Raw genomic sequence first — 21,500 nt, 5'->3', positions numbered from 1 at the left:
CTCTACCATTGAGTACATTAATCTTAGTTATAAAACTCAATAATATTATGTGAAAATTTTGGTATTATATATTTCGATTGAACGCTAATCAATGTTAAACTAAAACGCCAAGTCTTATAAATTATTTACATGATTATTGCCTCATTAGCTAAGGTAATCTTTAAGGTAAATATATGACGCTTTTTTTTTTATTAGACACATTTTTATTACAATACTATTATTTACATTTAAATTTTATTTACACTACTAAAAAACAAAAAACGCTTTACAGTAAAAAATAGATAACACAAAAAAACAGAAAAAAATTGTTAGAAAATCTTGTTAGAAAAGCGGATGATTTCAGTGAAATTGATAAAAAAACAGTGTTAAAAAAGGAGGAAATTGTTTTAATGTTTGGTTTAATGAGTTTAGTTGGTTATTTTTTAATCGATCACTGAACAACTTCTCACCTTAGAAGCACGAAAGGAAATTGTTGAAATGATCATTGATAAATATCTCTCTTTCAGCATTGTCCAACTAGTTAATGCAATTGTTGGGGGATACCTAAAGTGTATTGCTTTGTCAAACACATTCAAAAAGATATATTAAATAAGACCAAATCAGATGAATGCAGAATAGCTTGATGGACAACACGAAAAAAAGCTGTATAAGTGGTGTCGGAGAAGATTGCAAAACTTCATACCATATCAAACAGTCTTCAGAATGACAAAACAATTGCTGCAGAACAAAAGCACAAACTAAAGGTTATTTTAACCTTTAGTTTGTGCTTTTATAAACCTCAGATTTCATCAGTAAAAACACTTTTTAAAGTGCGAGTCATTTTTGAATTATTTTCTAAAGAAAATGTTGTAGCAGTTAAAAAATATTTGACGGTGTCAATGATGATGTCGCAGTATTATACATTTAAAATACGTCTCAGAGATTTGAAAGGTGATGTTGCTGTATTCTGCATTCAAAATGCGTATATTATTTTAAAACAATTGATGTTATTCAGAATAGTTTGAATTAGAGATTTAAAAGTTTTTATTTCCTCCATTCGTTGATAATTGTAACCTTCTTTTACCTATTTGTTAAAATCAGTAGGCGAGCCTTTATACCTTTTATGCAGTAGTGGTGTAGAGGTAGAGTGCTTGCCTCCTAAGCAAGTAATTTTGAGTTCAATCCTCACCACATCCCTGGTAGTACTGCGCTCAACTTATTTCTCCGCGCAGCGGCCTTGTTCGTAAAAATTCGTGTTTCGGAGTTACAGAATTGAAAGGGTTAAACCAAAATTACTGTAGCCTTCTCGACTGTAGTGGCCTTCTTGGCCTTGAGGAGGTTATAAAAAAATGCTTTGGTAGGAATGGGGAGCTATATCTTTCGCTTGCCATACTCCCCCAAACTGATTTTCACAAGTTTTTTTAATGGCTCATGCATATAAAAGAAATTTAAAATATTTTTTTGTTACCAAAATGACATCAAACAACTTTTCACTTTTGAAATTCTAAAAATTTTTCTGACGTATTTAGTTTATTATATTTTATAAAACTGCATAAAAATATTTTATATTATTAAAGTTCTAAAAATTAGGGCCAAACAATTCTTAAAATCTTCCACTTCACCAGCCTTTTAAATACACTCTTCACAATGATTTTTCAGATTTTTTTCTAAGAATTTTATTATTTTATTGTTCGGATTTTTGTTCTCATCCTAAATTGAATCGTACATATGTTAGACTTGTTCCCCAATGCAATTTTTTGAATGTTCCGCTTTTGCTGAATTTTCCTATTTTACTTCGTAAGTATTTTTTGGATGATGGAGATTAGATTTTTAATTTGGATTCGTCGACGTTTTTTGCAGGAGCATTTAAGTTTGTACACACATGGGTAAGTATTTATAGGAAGAGCAGATTTTTTTTTAGAAGGATTAAAAGGTTGTTTTTTGTGGTAAGTTTTTAGCGATTTAAAGATTTTTTTTTTGGTAATTTAAGTTTTTTGGAGATGTAAAGACTGGTGCGTAAACTGCTTTTTTGAAAGATTTTCTTATCTTCGGGTTAATTCCAAATATCCACTGTAAAGAAACAAATAGATGAAAATAATAAATGTTGAGTTTCAATATTTTGTTCTTTATTATGTAAATTTTCTTTAGTGGTTTTTAGTGTTAAATCTGTGAACGATAACCTAAACATCTGGTTTAAAGTAAATAAGTTATCTTTAAATACAGAAAAAACAAAATACATCTTGTTTCATTCAAACCAACAGAAAAATAATATACCAAGCATGCTTTCATTACTAAAAATTAAGAAAATAAACTGCAAAGGAACTGAAACAAATTTCCTGGGATAATTATTGACAAGAAAATTTCTTGGAATGTCCATATAAATAAACAAAACACAAAAATATCAAAAAGTATTGGCATACAATACAAAGTTAAACTTATACTTTCCCGCGACAATTAAAAAATTCTCTTCTTTTCTTATATTTAAAGGTATTTGATGTATAACGTAGTTATCTAAAGTATACTGAGACGGAGATAGTACAAATAAATGTAAAATAAATTCCTAATGTAAATCAAAAACTCATGCCGACCTTTTACTTCAAAACTTTAATACATTAGATATCTTTTAAACTAATATCTACCAAAGTGTTTTTTTTATTCTCAAATGTTCGGACCTGTCCGAAAAAAGCTCGGACCTGTCCTGACTTATTTTACCCATACCCATGCATAGTGCATTTTGATGGCAAAAATTTAATTGAATTAAGCAAAGAAAAATTACTAAAACTGATAGACTTGCTGTACTTGTAAATATTGAAGGTGAGACACACCTGCTTAAAGTACCTCCTTTAGCGTCATACTCTGGTGAAGATCAGCGCAATTGTATAATGTACTTTCTTAAGGAGTACAACCTTGAAGCCAAAGTCGAAGGAATATATTTTGATACTAATGCAAGTAACAATGGGTTAAAGAAACGTTCTTTAGTAAGAACATCCAACAATATAGGCAAATATCTTTTACTTATTGGATGCAAAAATCATGTATGTGAATTTAGAATGGTTCACTTTTGTAATTCAGTTTCAGATGAACATTCCACAGGACAAGATAATTCTATGTATAAAAAATTAAAAACTGTTTTTGAATGTCCTTATTTTGATTACAATCAAACAGAAGTAATAAAGTTTGATTGGAAATCAGTAATAGGAACCTTTCTTGAAAAAGCTTCACGAGAGTCTTTAAATTTTTGTCAAGAATATATTACAAAGGGAAAATAAAATAAAGATTTTATCAGAGAAGATAGAAAGGCGCTTGCAGAACTTGTTGTGAGTTACCTTTCTTTGTCTTCAGTAACAATAAGAAAACCCGGAGCAGTTCATCATGCTAGGTTCCTATCCAAAGCACTTTACTACCTAAAGCTACAGCTTTTATTCAGCCAAATTGAGTTCGTAAATAAGAACAATTAACTCAAGATAAATTGAGGCTAGTAAGTGAATTTACAGTTTGCTTTTATGCCAAATGGTATTTAAAAGCTAATGACGCTATTGGAGCTCCCTTTCTTGATATAAAAGTAATACACCAAATGCAACAGTACCGAAAACTTTGTGCCAAACCAGATGCTGTTAATGCAGTTTTAAACTCTCTATATGAACATAGTTGATATTTAGATTCAACAATGATTCCTCTTGCTCTGTTGGATGATGATTTATCATTTGAGGAGAAAGCAAACTTTGCAAAAGTTTAATTCTAACTTTTAAAATGCCAATTTCAACTTGGTACAATACTAAAAACAAATCAAAAATAGATATAAAAATAAAACAAAAATGGGAAACTAAATTAGTGAAAATCCTTTTTGTTGATGAATCTGCTGGTTGATGAATTTTCATATCTTATGTTTGATAGAATTGGATTAGAGGAGCAAAGAATAAAAGATTGGCCTTCGCCTCCCCCTGCGTATTGGTTTACTCAATCTGTTTTTAAAAACTTTTTGCCAAATCTTTAATTGTAGTAAATGATCATTTAGGAAGATCTGTTGGAATGATGCAACAATTTATCCACCGATACAACAATAAGGAAGATAAACAGAATATATTGCTAACTGTTGAAAAAGTTTGGTGCTTTCAGAACACCTGGAAGACGTTCAAACAAACTTTCGTAAAGTAAATTTATCAAAAGCTTATCTTCTTTTGATAAAAGGAAGAGAAGTGGTGAAAATGAACATGAACACATCTGAAAATATTTGCTCTTGAAATTTAATCCAATAACATGAAACTATCATCAAATATTGTAACTTTTTCAATTCAAAATACAAAAATGATACATGTATTTTTCCTCAAATATAAAATAAAAATAAACAACCCGAAAAAAATTTAAAAATTTTGTAATTAAACTTCTCCCCTAAACCTGTGAAATCGGCGATTTTTGAAGGTTTTTGAGATTTTTTTTCTAAATAAGTGTTTAGGGGAGGAGGAGGATGGAGGGGGGGGGGGGTAAGGAATAACGGGTCCCGTTGAGCTCAAATTCTTTGGGAGTTTTTTTTTTTAAACATTTTACCCAAATCTAGATATATATATATAAATCAAAGAATGTATATATATATATATATATATATATATATATATATATATATATATATATATATATATATATATATATATATATATATATATATATATATATATATATATATATATATATATATATATATATATATATATATATATATATTGCACATTATTTAGATTAAGTAATTAGATAACTTATATATATATTTACTTATATTACATTATACAGATACATATATAGATTTTGTACATATTGTGCGTGTGCATGTGTGTAGGGGTGGGTGGGGTAGTAGAGTAAGTGTGGTTGTCATACCCCCTCAAAGAAAGCGGTTTTCAAGTTTTATTTCTTTTTTTAAGGAATATTTTCGAGTAGTCGGGTATTTGACACAAATGAGTCGACTGATTTTCAGTTATGAGAACTTTTTTGTAGAAATGTCACAAATATTCAGCGACATAATAAAAAAGGCTACCGTTTAATCGTCTTTCACATTAAAGTTAAACCATTCTTTAAGTTCAGGTTGTCATGAAAATATCATTTTTAATAAGTTTAGAGTTCTTTATGCTAAATCAATCTATAGCATTTTCTGAAATTACCTCAGTAGTGCAAGATATACCTGTGCTGTTTATTTTTGACTTTTTCTGAATGGTTTGAAAATTATGAAATTTTAATGCATAACTGTAGTTATGCATAAAAGTTTCATACTTTTCAACCAAATAGCGTGCTGTGACACAACTTATTCATAAATGCCCAGAGTGTAGATGACTTATGCACTACAACGAAGCAGGCCGAAACCCTCAAAATAATTGTTGTAATAATAATAAGTGTTGCCGAATATTCGTTACATCTCTAAAAAAAGATTTTTGCCTATAATATTTGAGCCAAAGGAAAATCCTAACTTACAATGACAACTTGGGTTGTTATTATGTTCGTTAAATTTAATTTAAGATGATAAAGCCGCTCAGAATTGCGGAGGTTTTTGAAAAATATTTGTGATATATAAGTGTATAAACTTATTAATATTTTTTTGCATAATTTAATTTCTTGTAAACGTTGTTTTGAACGGATAAAAATAAAACTTTTGAATATTGTTTTTAAGAACCCAATGAAAACTCATTTAAATTCCAAAAAGAAGAATTAACGATGACTTGAAAATATACGAGTTTTAAACAAATCTTGTTACGCTTAATTGACGTGTTTTTTTATTTATATCTAAGTTTACTCTTGCTTTTAAAGTCGTAACTAATTAGGATGAAAGTATAAATTACGGCGGCATATAAACTATTTAACTAATTAGGATAAAAGTATAAATTACGGAGGCATACAAACTATTTATCCTTTTATAATAAATGTTTCAATCTGTTTTCCACAAATTGTCATCAGACGTAAAATATCAAAATAATATCAAAAAATAATTAAAAATAATTTTTTTTTAACTGCATTTTATGTAAGATGATGATCTAAGCAAGAGAGGTTAAATATTACGTTGTATATAATCAAAAATCAATTATTTTAAAAACAAACTACAACTGCGTACATATTTATCTTCATTGTCTTACGCTGACAGGTTCAAGTAATACGAAAAGTTAAATAGGTTCGTACGCTGTTGTAGTTGAATAAAACAACAAAACAAAACAAAAAAAACAAAACCATGGTAACAGGTGCTTTAAACAAAAACTGAAGCAGTAGACTTAAATTATGGCAATATAATAAATGAATGCAATATAATAAATGGCTTTACTTTGGGCGTGTTTAACTTAATATATATATATATATATATATATATATATATATATATATATATATATATATATATATATATATATATATATATATATATATATATATATATATATATATATTTGTATACTTATATAAATGCATGGATATACAGACGTGGCGAAAAAGTATAATTTTTGATGTCAACGTGCTTGTGTTTCTCAGCAGGTTACAAAAAAAGTTAATAGTTTTATGCATAAAAGCTATTAGTTTTGTGTAATCTGCTGAGATCTTTAGATTATAGAATTTGGTTCTTTTATTTTATTGTCAATAATTTTGTGAGTTAAATAGAGGTATATTTATACTAAATAACTAGAAAACAGTACAGTTTATAAATATTTATGTGTGTGTTTATATATATATATATATATATATATATATATATATATATATATATATATATATATATATATATATATATATATATATATGTATATATATATATATATATATATATATATATATATATATATATATATATATATATATATATATATGTATATATATATGTATATATATATATATATATATATATATATATATATATATATATATATATATTATAACTATATATAGTTTTATTAGTTATTGACAGACTTATTTTTTTTCTTGTATTGATAAGTTATGTTGCTATATGTATAAATTATGTTGTTATATGTATAAATTTAGTTTTTATATGACAACAGAAAATGCTCTTTTGTTTTACTTCTAAAATGGCTTTATTGAATGTATAAAATTAAAAATTTATGAGTTTGAATTTACTTTAATATGATTATACTTTATATGAAAAATGAATAAAATATAGATAATATAGTAAAAATTAGTATTACAGTAAAAAGTTTAAATGATGAATTTTTAAAAATTTCTAAATTAAAAAATTTATATTCTACATTTTTTTTCATATTTTATAGAAAATTGATAAAAAGTTTATATTTCTTGTTTTTAAAAGCTATTATTGTATATTATAAGTGTTTCGACTTTTGTTTAAAAAAAGTTTATGATATTGTTTCCTTGGTGTACAAAATATAATGTGTTTTGTTGATGAGAATGGTTGAGCTTTCAATTGATGGAGATGATCGCTGGACAATCCCAGATGATCGACAGCTTGCTTTAAGAGGAAGGTAAACTTAAATATGTTTAATTTCTATTTTTTAGTTCATGCATTAATTAAATTTATCAAATTAAGCTAAAACTTATGAAAATTAAGTTAAAATTAAATTTACCTTTGGGTTGGCTTTAAAAAACGAACCTAAATTTTAAATCTTTTTTGACTTTTATTAAAATTAACTTAAAATATAGTTATAGTTTCATTAACGGTTTTGAATAAGAAATTAAATTTTTTTTAAAGATATTTTAGATAAAAATTATTTATACAGATAATTTGCAAATAAGTTATTTTTTTGTCATAAGAAAAATGACCATTGATTTTGCTGAACTAAACCAATAATTTAAACTTAACCAACCATCTTGGCAAAGGTCTTTTTTTTAACTTCTTTTGTAATTGCAGCAGTTAAATCATTATAGAATACTATTATATTATTAACCAGCAGATTCAACCAGTCTCTACTTAGTTTCTTGGTTCAATGTAGCTTGGTTTGAAAAGTTCTAGAAACTTAAATTTAATGCTCTCAATTATATTTAAGGTTTTTTTAGTACTAAAAAAATCATGCAACTGACTTCTACATTTCATGTGTTTTGATGGCATTGAATTGGATATAGCAGTAGCATCAATACCCTTAATCTCTGAATTGCCAAGTTTTTCCAGTTTTTTAATCATTATTCTGGCTTTTTCTCTCTTTTTTTTAATTTTATCTAAATGATTTTATACTCACTTAACTTTTAAATAATTTAAGGAATTGATCAGGTATAACACTATTAAAAATGCAAATAACTTTTTGAGGTGATAATAAAAATAATTTTATTAGGTGAAATTTGGGTCCATCTCTCAATAACCATCTTTTTTATGCTGATGATATTTTCTTAAGTTTTTAGCAATAATAAGTCTAGAATAATTTAAAAGTTATGAATCCCAAGTTAAAAGCTCTTGTTATACATTAGCTAACATGGTTCTTTTGTACACTGCTCAATACAAATACCTGGGTCATGTTATCTCAAACGACACACATGACGACAAAGATATATTAAAACAAATACGATCTCTGTATGATAAAGCTAACATCAAATGAAGATCAGGTTGTTTAATACTGCAGTTCTACTTACAGTCCTCTACTGCAAAAAGACTCATCACCTGCATGTTGCATATAATAATGCACTCTAATCCTAAACCACCTAGGAACCGTGCTAGCAAACTATTTGTAAAGTGGCTATCTATTTAATTTTTTTATTTGTAAGCAACAATACTCCTCTTTGTTGTTATTGCAGAACAGTGAGAACCTCATTATTAAATCTTTTTTAAACTTAGACAGGTTCTTGTAATCTTCATTGATGTATTTATACATCAATGAAGAGCTGAATTATATTTTTATTTTTTTATTAAAACTTTTTGATAAACTTTGTTTTATATACTTTTAAATTGTATTGTGTACATTTTTGATTGGTTCAAAATAGGTTGGATACAGGATGGTCTAGTTATAAAGGTTATTCTCGTAAGGGAGAAGTCTTAACAGAAGAAGAATTTCTTATTTTATCAGATGTTATGAGCCGAAGAGATGCCAAGCAAAAGCAAGAAGAACTTCGGATTGGGTATTATAAAAAAATTTAATTTTTTATCAGTTTTATCACTTACTTTAAAAAAAAATTAAAACACTTTAAAATTATTTCAATATAATCAATATTGATATAATAAAGGTTATTAATAGATAATAAACAATTTATAGATTTTTAGTAACCAATAAGGTATTCATAAACACAATTTATGCTTATAAATAAATGACATCAAAAGAACTTTTCACGATATTGAATTAATAGAAACAAAAAGTTTTAAATGCATTTGTGAAAAATTCTTTCAAATAAAAACACTTCTCCCTTTTTCATAAAAAAAAAGTTTTATATTTGCTTTCTAATACTTTAATCTACAATAAAAAGGTTTACGTTTTATGTTTTACTTAATGAATTAGTTAGCAGATGATAAGAAAAAATTTCTTTAATAAATATCTTGTGTATTTTATATTCCTTTAAAACTAAATTTAAATTTTTAAAATCATATTTAATCTATAGTCTATTTTATAATTGAAAAAAAAAAATTGCAAAAAATAATCAGTTTCTTTAATAAAAAAATTCACAGTTGGGGTTAAATCCTTTTTTTCACAACCTACTAATTTTTGAATAAATGTCACATAAACAGTATTAAAAGATAATTTAAATATTACAAAATTAAAAAGTTTTTGCTTAATGTAAAACTGCTGAGTGTGTATGGAAATTGCCATTTTGTTCGTAAAATGCTAGCTGCATAATGCTTCTTAATGTCGCCTATATATATATATATATATATATATATATATATATATATATATATATATATATATATATATATATATATATATATATATATATATATATATATATATATATATATATATATATATATATATATATATATATATATATATATATATATATATATATATATATATATATATATATATATATATATATATATATATATATATATATATATATATATATATATATATATATATACATATATATCTATAGATCTATAGTTTGTTGGCTTTGGGAAGAGCGGAAGGAAAAAAGTGATTCTTACGCCAACATATACGTCACTTTTAATTACTTTTAACTTTCGTCCAACATTTCCGTGTTGGACGAAAGTAAAAACCATTAATTTAATTACAAATTAATCGTTTTTTAAAAAAACCACAAAAACGCAAATTTAATTGACCAGAATGTTTTAAAAACAATGTGAATGTTTTTAACAATATAAACAATGTTTTTATTTAATTTTTTTTAATAAAATGTTTTTATTTTTATTTTTTTTATTAAAATGTTTTTATTTTTATTTTTTTTACTGAAAATCATGCGCGGAGTGTTGCTACATCGACTATCTTATAGCCTGACTCGCAAGGGAGTGCTGCTACATTGACTGACAAATAGCCTGACTCGCAAGGGAGTGCTGCTACATCGACTGACAAATAGCCTGACTCGCAAGGGAGTGCTGCTACATCGACTGACAAATAGCCTGACCCGCAAGGGAGTGCTGCTACATCGACTGAGGGTTTGGTTAGGGCAGGCAGTCTATCATTATTAAAAAAAAAAAATTCCGGTCTTGCATTTTAATTTTTACTTTTTGTCAACAAAATATCGAAAAAACTTTCGGACAACATCTAAGGGTTGTATATATATATATATATATATATATATATATATATATATATATATATATATATATATATATATATATATATATATATATATATATATATATATATATATATATATATATATATATATATATATATATATATGTATGTATATATATATATATTAGGCTATCCCATAATTTTTTTTTGACAACCAAATTACATGCGGAGTTGCTAATGAGTGGTGTAGAGGTCATATTTATATGTCAAATTTTTTTATTTTTTATTTTTTCTTGTTAGAAGTATTCGCGCCGGTCGTTCGAAGTTACGCACTAGGCAATTTTTGACCAAAGTTGAGCAGTTTTTAACACAACAATGCGAATTGATTCTGATGTCGAATCCAGTTAATTTTTTCGTTTATATTCTCTTCATGTGTTCCTATACCAAAAAAAACACTGTGCTTATCGAGTTAAGAAATATATAATGCCTACCGTTCACTGATTTTGATAGAAAAATCAACATTTGTGTTATTTCAAAGTGCCTTTTTGTTAATCTATGAGGTCATTTTCAGTCATGGTGCAATATTCATTTTATTTTACTTCTTATTGGTATCAAATGATAATGTTTTAAAAAAAATTACTTGTATTGGAACCTAAGATCAAACAAAGTCAAACTCAAAATGGTTACCCCCAAAAGATTTGTTATAGGACTTTAAATATTTTGCTGTAGATTTAACTAGATCAAAATGTGTTGATATATTTCAGAAAATATCTACTCAGATTTTGTGTGTTATTTTAAATTCTCATTAAGTTTTAAGTGCTCATCACAGAGCACCGCAGGAAAATTTTTATTAGTAAATGTCGTTTATATGACTAAACCGGCATCAATCCTCGGACCTCTGATATTAAAGTAAGAACTCTAAGTACTGCCATAGCTGGTATTATATTTATTATATATATATAATAAATTCTTTCCCTTAAGACAAGTATTTCTAGAAAATTCATAATTTAAATTTTTTTAAAATACATTTTCAAGGTTTAGAGTCTACAGTAAGATAATTCAAATTATTAGAAATATTGGAAAGGTTTTGAATTATTAACTCACAGCCAGTAGCGAGGGAACAGACGTTGTAACTGACTCCTTGTATCCATTCTTTGTCTTTTAAAATGGCTTTTTCCAAGAGTTTTTCATTTGGAGAAGGTTCTGAAGTTTTTCCTCGCTCTTTGCACGCTCTACATTATCTTGAATGAGTTTTCCAGGTTCCACGTTCTGATGAGTTATTAACAACTTCGACAGATTTTACAAAGCTTTGAAACTCATTGTATCCTGGAAATTCTTTCCAAAAAATCTGAGGGAGTTTCATCCATAGACATTTTTCAGAAGTATGACCTAGGATATCAAAAATTAACCAGGAATATGACCTGGTGGTTGGTCTGTATTAAACAGAAAACTGCTATCAGAAGGGATTTTAGCTTTGGTTCTACCTGTTTTTACATTTTTAATGCCACTCCGTTGGGTTGAATAAAGAACTTTTGCCATCTTTTCCATTTCGATGTAGTGATCTTTATTAGAACATGCTAGCGCCAGCACCACGGTTGATGGATCCAAATACCACATGGTTTCGCCATGATTTTAATACCACTTCTGCGGCAGGCTCATACGCATTGTAATGGCACATCTGCCAATAGTTTTGTTGATCCTAAGAGTGTGAGTTAAAAATAATGCAATATAGATAGTAAGTAAGGTTGATAATGACATGTCTAACATCTAATGTAATAAGTGTCATTTATTTATGTCATTATTCTAAAATAATTTAGTTGGTCTTTTTTTGAAACAAATTATTCTTAAATTATGAGACTAATATATAAATGTTTAGGAAATTAAGTTTTACTTTGAAAGCTGCAGAATCAGAAAACTCGCGGGTCAAAAACCACGATGCCCAGAAATGAGAAATGTAGTCAGCCATTCTGTTGATCTCTTTGACAATTTTATCACTCAGAAAAAGAACCTGTCTGATCTTAGGGAGAAGAAGTTCGTGTTTCGGAGTTATAGAGTTGAGAGAGGGTTATAACCACTATTAAGTAGCCTCCTCATCTGTAGTGGCCTTCTTGGCCTTGAGGAGGTGAATAACAAAAAAAAAAAAAAAAAAAAAAAAAAAAATTGAACTTCATTTAGTACAATGCCTTTGCCATGAACCTGGCGTGTGAAATAGCTCTAGTTTTGTGAATTTTATATCTAACTGTCTGATCTTCTTCAAGGAACATAACTGCAAGCCCTGCCAGTTCACAATAATCTTTGCGCTTCTTAAAAGTCTAAATGTATATAATTTACAATTTAATTAGAAACTTTTATGTTTCTTTTTTCTATTTTGGTATAAAGTTGTTTTAAAGTAATATATTGCTTTATTTTAACCTTACTTGACTATTTCTTAACTTGTTTTTATCTATCAGGTCCCTGCAAGTTTTGAGCGCCAATAGAGCCTGCTTCTCCAACCAGGTACCCTTAACATTCTGGTGATTAAATTTCAACAGCATCTTCTCATTGTTTGCATCAATACCATGCCAGTTCTGCTTTAGAGATTTAAATAGTTGATTCTCCGGTCCAACAGATTTGTTTATTGCAACTTTATTGCAAAAGTGTTTTATATGGAGCTCTCCTACATGATGGCGGCAGGCTGACAAGAGCAATGGTTGGCCATGAAAATTAGCTAATCTTGCACAAGCTCTTTTTAAATAGCCAGTGTTTGAAGCAGTGGTATCAAAACAAACTCCATGGATGAACTGCCCTAGATCAAAAGAATCTAATAGATTTTGATTTGTTGTGAACTGAGCCTCACCACTGCCATGTTCCAACCCTGGAGTGCCTAACAGATGGGACTGATTGTCATGCCTTATAAGCACACAAATTCGGTCTTTTGTCTCATCTATGCTACCCGTATTATCTTTGATAATTTTGCCATCAAAATGCACAATGATGGGTTTGTTGCTCTTCTTAACCATAGTGGTTATGTTTGCTCTAAGAACACCAGCATCTTTTCTTATTATTGTATCAAAAATCCTGTGAGTTGAGCTGTGGGATAATGTTACATTTTCTATATCTCCACCGGCATGTGTTACCAATCTTAAAATCATTTTCGGAACATGCATCATTAGAGTCATCAGTAATCATTTTACTTTCAGAGGAAAATCCGGATAAATCATGGAAAGTTTTTTTTAACTATACCAGAGGTTTTAGAGTTATTTCTTGATGCAGATCTATTACTAACATCTACAAACCGACCGTCCAACCCTCCAATCACCATCTTTCTGCAATTTAGCTGGTCCTGTATGAAGGTTAAATCTTTAATCTTATCTGCTACCAGTCTTAGCCTATCAGTCTTTAAACTACGTTCAAGAAGCGTAATGTCTTCTCCAGCCCAAAACAATCCTTTAAATTTAATTTTATTAGGTAAGATCAAGAAAAAGTAAACTATCTACTTCACGATAAATTAGCTTAGTACTGGCTGTGAGACTAGAAAATGTTAAAATATAATATTTATCCCCTACCTGTCATTGATTTCTCAAATTTATTTCTTGTCTCATGATAAACAATTCCAATTTTTTTCTGGGATTTCTTCAATACTATGTACTTTTCTACATAATTCTTGACATAATACATCATCCTTTTGTCACTGATGACTTTGAAGCCAGTCTTTCTCCAAGGAATTAAGATTCGGGAAAGGATACAACTGACATTGCAAAATTCATTGTTTGTTATGCATTTTAATCTATGAAGAACTTACGTAAATTAAAAACATAACTTATTAAATTGTCTTTACTATATTTGACATAAAACATGAAGTAACATTCTTATCTATTGGTTTCTAAAGCTAAAAGCTTACTGGAAAGTTTTGGACATTAAATGACAAGCGACGAGATCCTTTAGTGCTTTCTTTGGAAATTGTTCTCTTCAAAATAAGTAGCATTGGATAACATGAATCCTTAGGGGTAGCTGGTTTGTTTCCATTCTATCCAGAGTGAGGTTAACTAGGAACATGTTCTTGCAGTTTGATCTTCTTTTTTTAAACCCCTTCTTGGGACAGGGATACACCTCAGATACTTTTGTTGTCATAGCTAGCTTTAAAACAAAATTTCATAATGTTAATCATTGTTTTATAACACTATAAACATTTTCATAATTGTATGAAGTTTAAAATTTTTTTAAAGTTTATTTAAAATATTATAAATGTTTAAATAACCTAATTTGTTTAACTATAATTATAAAATATAACATACATTATTATGTTATGTTGTTATAATAAACTTACTTGAGGTGGAAATAATAGATTTTTTAAAATTAAAAATTGCTAAGTAGCTCGATAAACAATTAATTTCTAAACTGCATTTTTTTTTTTAAATATTACCCGATTTTTGCGTTTCTAAAGTACCACCTGGTAACAAATATGATAATAATAAAAATGCGCACAATCGGTATGGATAAAAAACCTTCTATTCTTTGTATTGACGCAATTAAATTGTTAAAGGTTTATAAATTTCTATTTGTGCTGATCATTTGAAACTCCCATAAAAACTCAAAAAATTTAAAAAAGTTAAACTTTAAACGAATGGCGTGTGTATAAATACTCATCCAGAATAAAAAAAAAAAAATTCATTAACAAACCAACACCTTAAGAGCATTTTGAGACACTCCGTGAAATAAAATTCGATCATGAGGGTCAAAATGGGATGGCCTAATATATATATATATATATATATATATATATATATATATATATATATATATATATATATATATATATATATAAATATAAATATAAATATAAATATATATATATATATATATATATATATCGTTTGATTTAGTGTTGTATTAAAATAATACAAAATTCTTGTTCGTTGAAAAGTGTTCAATATTTAGGAAATTCATAATTATATATATATATATATATATATATATATATATATATATATATATATATATATGTATATATATATATATATATATATATATATATATATATATATATATATATATATATATATATATATATATATATATATATGTATGTATGTATATATATGGACATATATAAATTAGTAAATAACTTATCTAAATATCTTCTACAGTCTGTTTCGCCTTCAGCAGTTTTATCAGGAATAATGTCTAAATATGAAAAAACTCAAGTTATAGAAAAATATTTCACAGAAAGATGGGAATGATTATTATCAATTTTATAAAAACTGTAGTTATGTTTCAACTAGCAAGTTCCATTGGCTAGTTGTGAAAAAGAATTCTTTAGAATTAGGACAATTTTAGTTTATCCTTTTTTTTATAATTTTTAAAAAAGTATTTGTTTTCATGCCTGCATTTAGAAATGAATTCAAATTTTTTGTTTAGTAAATTATTATTTTTTTTGTTTAGTAAATTAGTTTTTGGAAATATTATTATAGGCAGGTGCAGTTTTTAGAATAGACCAGTTTAATTTGAAGTTAATATATTTTGTTAAATTGTCAAATAGATTAGACGTAATTTTGAATTTTTTTATGCTCAAAAGATTGTTTGTAGTTGGAGTAACATTTTTTCCATTTGCTGTTGGTTAAAAGATATATTGTTTATCAGGGTTATTTTGCGAGGAAACAATGCATTTGTTAATAATATTTTTTGATAAGCATTTGCCATTCATAGGGAAATCATTTTTTTGTTTCAATTTTAATTATCAGTATTTTTTTCTTTAAAAATTTTATTTTTATTAATCAATGCAACATAATGGCCTTTATATTTCTTTATAAATTTTTTGTACAGCTATAATCTACTAATAGTATTTCTTTTAAAAAGTTTGTTCAGTTTATAAGAGGTAGGGAAATTATTTGTGTCTTTCTTTATGATGGCCCTTGGGTAGAAATCTTTTGTCTTCCTGCTGATAAATATGCTTCTTTTGTAACTTTTTGGATTAAGGCTGGCATGGAATCTTTCATTCCCTCTCAACGGTTCTAAGTCAAGCCTTACTCTTCTCCCTGGTTTTCATCTCATTGTGCTGCTGGAATTTACAATTGAAACCATTATTTCTATATCTATTGCCTGAAACTTCTGGAGAATCTTTAACAGCGTCTATAATAAGAGCAAATCTGTTATTCCTCCACTCTTGCATGGATCAGATTTTGTTACCTCACCTAAAGACAAAGCTGAATCATTTGCTAAGAGCTTTTCATCAATCGCATCTCTTTGTTTCACAAATCACATCTTACCCGATATAGCTGACAAACAGGTTGATCCATTGCTTGACATTCGTATCACTCCAGCTTCTGGTTCTAAAGAGATTTCCTGCTTAGACACTGCTTACTACAGCTTGTGGTCCGGACAATATAACTGTTATAGTCTTGCAGAAATGTTCTCCACAGCTGTTGTCTACACTTTCAGAACATTTAACAAGTGCTTATCAAAGTCTTGTTTTCCAGTCTGCTGGAAAGCGGCATCTGTTATCCCTATTTTTAAAAATTCTGGAGAGCGATCTGACTTGTCTAACTACTGTCTTATTAGTCTTCTTCCTATCATAAGCAAAGTTTTTGAGTCTTTAATTAACAAATACTTTATCTCTTCCTTGAATCTAATAACTTACTTTCTGATCATCAATATGACTTTCAATCTTATCGTTCTGCTGCTGACTTGTTAGCGGTAATAACTGATAAGTTTTATTGTGCATTAGATAGATGTGGAGAGGTTAAGGTAACCATGAGCAAGACTAGGATTTTTCAAACCAAGACGAGACTGAGATGAGAAGTTAGTACTTCTCGTGAGACCAAGAACAAGACACGATAAGAAATTTAACAATTTTTGAAAACAAATTTATTAAAATTCAAGTAAAAAAAAAAAAATGTAAACATGGTTTTGACAAATAGACACAAATGACATTTGTCAAATGTAAACAACTTTTTCAAATATTAATTCAGAATTTTTTTTGCCAAACTTTTCCAACAAGACAATGTTTTCTCTGATTAAGATGATTTGTTCTACTTTTTCTGGGTGTAAGTTGTGTCTGGATGATCGGACAACATTTCCACCTGAGCTAAAAACTCTCTCTGATTTAGTTGAACAGCTGGAATAGCTAAAATTTGTCTAGCTCATGAAGAGAGTTCTGACAATGTATTTGAATGCAATTTCCACCAATCAAGAATCGGAAAGTCTTTTTGGCATCAGGGAGATATTCATACTGGCACATTTCGCTCAAAGTAGGATTCAGTTCAGATGTTGGCTCTTGTGTTTCAAGTCTGACGTGTTTAACTTGCACTTCAGTTTTAAATTAGGGGACAAATCTGCTGAAAGGACTCTGGCAACAGGTTGGCACTCAACATTATCCTTAACCTGTGAGGCTAACCATTCTTTTGTTGTTTGAAATTTTTTGAAGAGCTTTAAGTGAAGTTCCTTTAAAGCAGGATTTAAGTAGTTTGCTGCAGCACTCAATAAGTTTCCAGTGTGACAAAGAGGAAATTGTTTCTCAATGCAGCTTTTCAAGTTTTTTGCATACAAGACATCGTAGCCATTTTTTCCATCCGTCTCAATAAATTGATCAATTTTTTCATGGATTAAATAAAGAGAATCGGCGACAGTGTTAATTGTTGGAATAGACTCAGCCGACCACGTTTCTGTAGCTTCTTTAAGTGGTGCCAATATTTCTACTGCTCCCTCGATTGATTTCCACTGTGATGCACTGATGGTCTTTGAAGAAAAAATATCTTCATTTGCACATAAGCTGATAATTGCACTCTTTAGATGTAGGACAGAAGCCATGCAATCCAGTTCACTATTCCATCTTGTGTCAACAGATTGGCGTAACTGCCTAAAATTGATTCCTTGAGCGTCTGATTCTGATTTAAACAACTCAGCTGCAACTGTTGACTGGTGAGTTTGCATGTTTGCAACGCATCATCCATTCCAGCAGTCATTCCAAATGAGTCTCGAACTGCACATTGCAAAATATGATTGTTGCACAAGTATTGGTCAAGGCGCTTTGACAATTTGACTGCAAGTTTCATGTTTCTTGCCTGGTCGTTCACGCAGTACATTGGCAAATCAGCAGGCAAATTTAGTTCTTCTAAGAAAGAATCCAGCTTTCCTTTAATTAAGATACCAGTGTGTCTGCCTGGGAACTGTTGGACATGGGGTGTCCAGTGATGTAGTCTCCAATTTTCGTCAATAGCATGAAAAGTCCAAGAGATTTAGCTGTCCTGAGCTCTAGAAGTCCAAAAGTCAGAAGTAAATGCAGCACTTTTTAGTTTTGGCGTAATCTCCGTTAATATGCTCTTCATTCCAGCTTGAACTTCTCTTGACCGAATTGAAAGCTTTCTTGAATATGTTGTTCTGTGATGAAGGCTCAGTTTAGGGTTTGCAATGTCAAACGATTTCCTGAAACCTCTTCCTTTAACTGCTGAAAAGGATGCCAGATCAGTGCAAAAGTAATCCATCATTGCAGAGTAAACCGTTTTTGAATGGAATTGTCTTTGTCATATTTGGACTTTGTTTCAAGCATTTCAACCATGGTTTGTTGTTTCTTCTTAGGAGGAGGAAGAAGAGAGTTGTCAGTTTTTCAGAATACTCAACGTAACCTTGGCTGTGTTTTTTTCAAGGTGACGATGAAGTCCGCTTGTGTTTCCATCTTTTGTTTTCAAAGACTTTTTGCACGCCTTGCATTCAGCACCATCACTTGTTTTTTGAAAATATCTCCAGATTTTGTTTTTTCTTGGTGACATTTTTGATCATTGAAATGAGGTTAGAATATTTCTTTTCAATATGAACAATATGTGTCAAGTTGAATTCCACTGGTAAACTAATGAAATTAAGTCGAAAGTGCACCATTTTATGCAAAAAGTTTTAAAATCTAATTAAAAATATTTAAAATGTAATTAAAATTTTTTAATTAGATTTTTAAAAAAAATCTAATTAAAAAATTAAATTAAAAAAAAAAATCTAATTGGAGTCAAAATATTAATTAATTAAAAAAACAAATTATTAAGCATTTTGTAAATTATAATAATTTTTAATTTAGAAAATAATATAATATTTAAGTCTTGTTCTACTTCTCGCGAGAATTTTCAATTTCTCGTTTCTCACGAGAAGTCCCATTTCTCACAAGAAATGAGAACGAGACGAGATCTCGCTCATGGTTAGGTTAAGGCTATTGTTCTTGACATTTCTAAAGACTTTGATAAAATTTGGCATTCTGGTCCTTTCTATAAGCTCTCTTCCAATAGTGTATCTGGTAATGTCTTTAAGATTATTGAATCCTTTCTTACCAATTGTAGTATAAAATTTGTCCTTGATGGACAGCACTCTTCTTAATTTCCTGAAACTTCAGGGATTTCTCAAGGTTCTATCCTTTGCCCTCAAGTCTTCTTAATTTACATTAATGATTTCCCCAAAATTCTCACATTAAGATGGCATTGTTTGTTAACAATACTACCATTTATTCTTGTCTTGATAGGAAGCCAACACTCTCTGATTGCTTGGAAAGGGCATTTGAGCTGAAAAGGATTTCACTTCTACTACAGCATTGTAGCAGAATTGAAATCCTTTATAAAGTTCATCTTTTCTCTTTTTTTTTTTTTTTTTTTTTTGTAATTCACCTCCCCAAGGCCAAGAAGGCCAATACAGATGAGGAGGCTACTTGTGGTATAACTCTCTCCCAACTGTGGTATAACTCTCTCCCAACTCTATAACTCTTAAACACAAGCCTTGACAAACAAGGCCGGAGAAACAAGTTGAGCATGGTACTACCAGGGACGTGATGGGAATCGAACTCGGAGCCTCTTGCTTATGAAGCGAGCGCTCTACCACTACACCACTACCACTAGGGTTTGGGTTCTCTTCCAGTAACTTCTAACTCTATTAGTGGATTCTTGCAGCCTTGTTTTAAGTGAAGATATATAAAAAAAAAAGAGAGAAATTGTTTATCTATTAAGTTTAAAAACACTTTTTCAATATATTTTGAAAGATTTTTGCTGTACGGAATGTTGAACCAAGTTATATTTCTATTTCTATTTTGCTTTTTTGCAATTTTTGTTTCAAATTGAAGCTCTTAATTTTTCAATTTGATTTTTTTAAAAGCATTTTTATTCACTTGTTAAGAATAGTTAAAAACATTTTCATTAAAAGAGTTTAGTTTATTGTTAATTAAAATAGGAATTTGTTTTAAGACTTGAGGGGGGTGATTTGAGTTTATTAATATACAATAAATCATCATTAGGCTTTTTATAAGGTTTATAAGAATTTTTCGAGAAGTTAAATTTGACATCAAGGTTTATAAGAATTTTCCGAGAAGTTAAATGTTAGATCAAGAAAATTCACAATTTTTAAATTAGAGTTCATTTCAATTTGGAAGGCAATGTTTTTGAAAATTTTAATAATATTTTTTTTCTGATTTTTTCAAGTTAAGGCTATGATTTATTTTGCATTATTATTAAACCATGTACATATATACATTAGCCCATCCCATATGAACATATGACCCTCATGAACAATTTTAAGTTCATGGAGTATCATAAATTGTTTCCAAGGTTATGTTTTCTTTATTAAGTTTTTTTCTTTTTTCTTTTGGATGACTATTTATATATCTATTATACTCGTGCCAGGCCTTGTTTTAAAGCATTACATGTAGAGTGATTTACATGATAATCGCAGCGATTATTATATAAATGATGTTTTGAAAAATAATCTTTGCTTTTACAACAAAATCGTTAATAAAATAATAAACTTTTAATAAATAGAGTAAATAAAGTGGCATATTTTTTTTTATTGTTGCTCGCTAATTTTTTAAAAATAAAAAATCATTTGTAGTTGCGAAATCGCAATTAGTAATTTAAAAAACAATCATTTAAAAATTCAAAAATTTATCATATTTTTAATTCATTTATACAA

At 28.4% G+C, this 21,500-nt stretch overlaps 1 protein-coding gene across 1 annotated transcript in view; it reads left to right on the top strand.

Moving 5' to 3' along the window:
- Positions 1-7,221: 7,221 nt before the first annotated feature.
- LOC100214314 (rabphilin-1) overlaps positions 7,222-21,500 on the top strand; it is an 85,235-nt gene continuing 70,956 nt past the window's right edge. Inside the window, exons 1-2 of the mRNA XM_065807015.1 lie at positions 7,222-7,433; positions 8,881-9,015. Coding sequence (XP_065663087.1) covers positions 7,354-7,433; positions 8,881-9,015 — 215 coding nt within the window. The 5' untranslated portion in view covers positions 7,222-7,353. The remainder of the gene's footprint in view (positions 7,434-8,880; positions 9,016-21,500) is intronic.

Source organism: Hydra vulgaris, chromosome 10 (genome assembly GCF_038396675.1).
Source record: "Hydra vulgaris chromosome 10, alternate assembly HydraT2T_AEP".
Classification (NCBI taxonomy): Eukaryota; Metazoa; Cnidaria; class Hydrozoa; order Anthoathecata; family Hydridae; genus Hydra; species Hydra vulgaris.
Note: the sequence above shows the minus strand (reverse complement) of the source record. Positions and strands in the feature narration are given on the sequence as shown.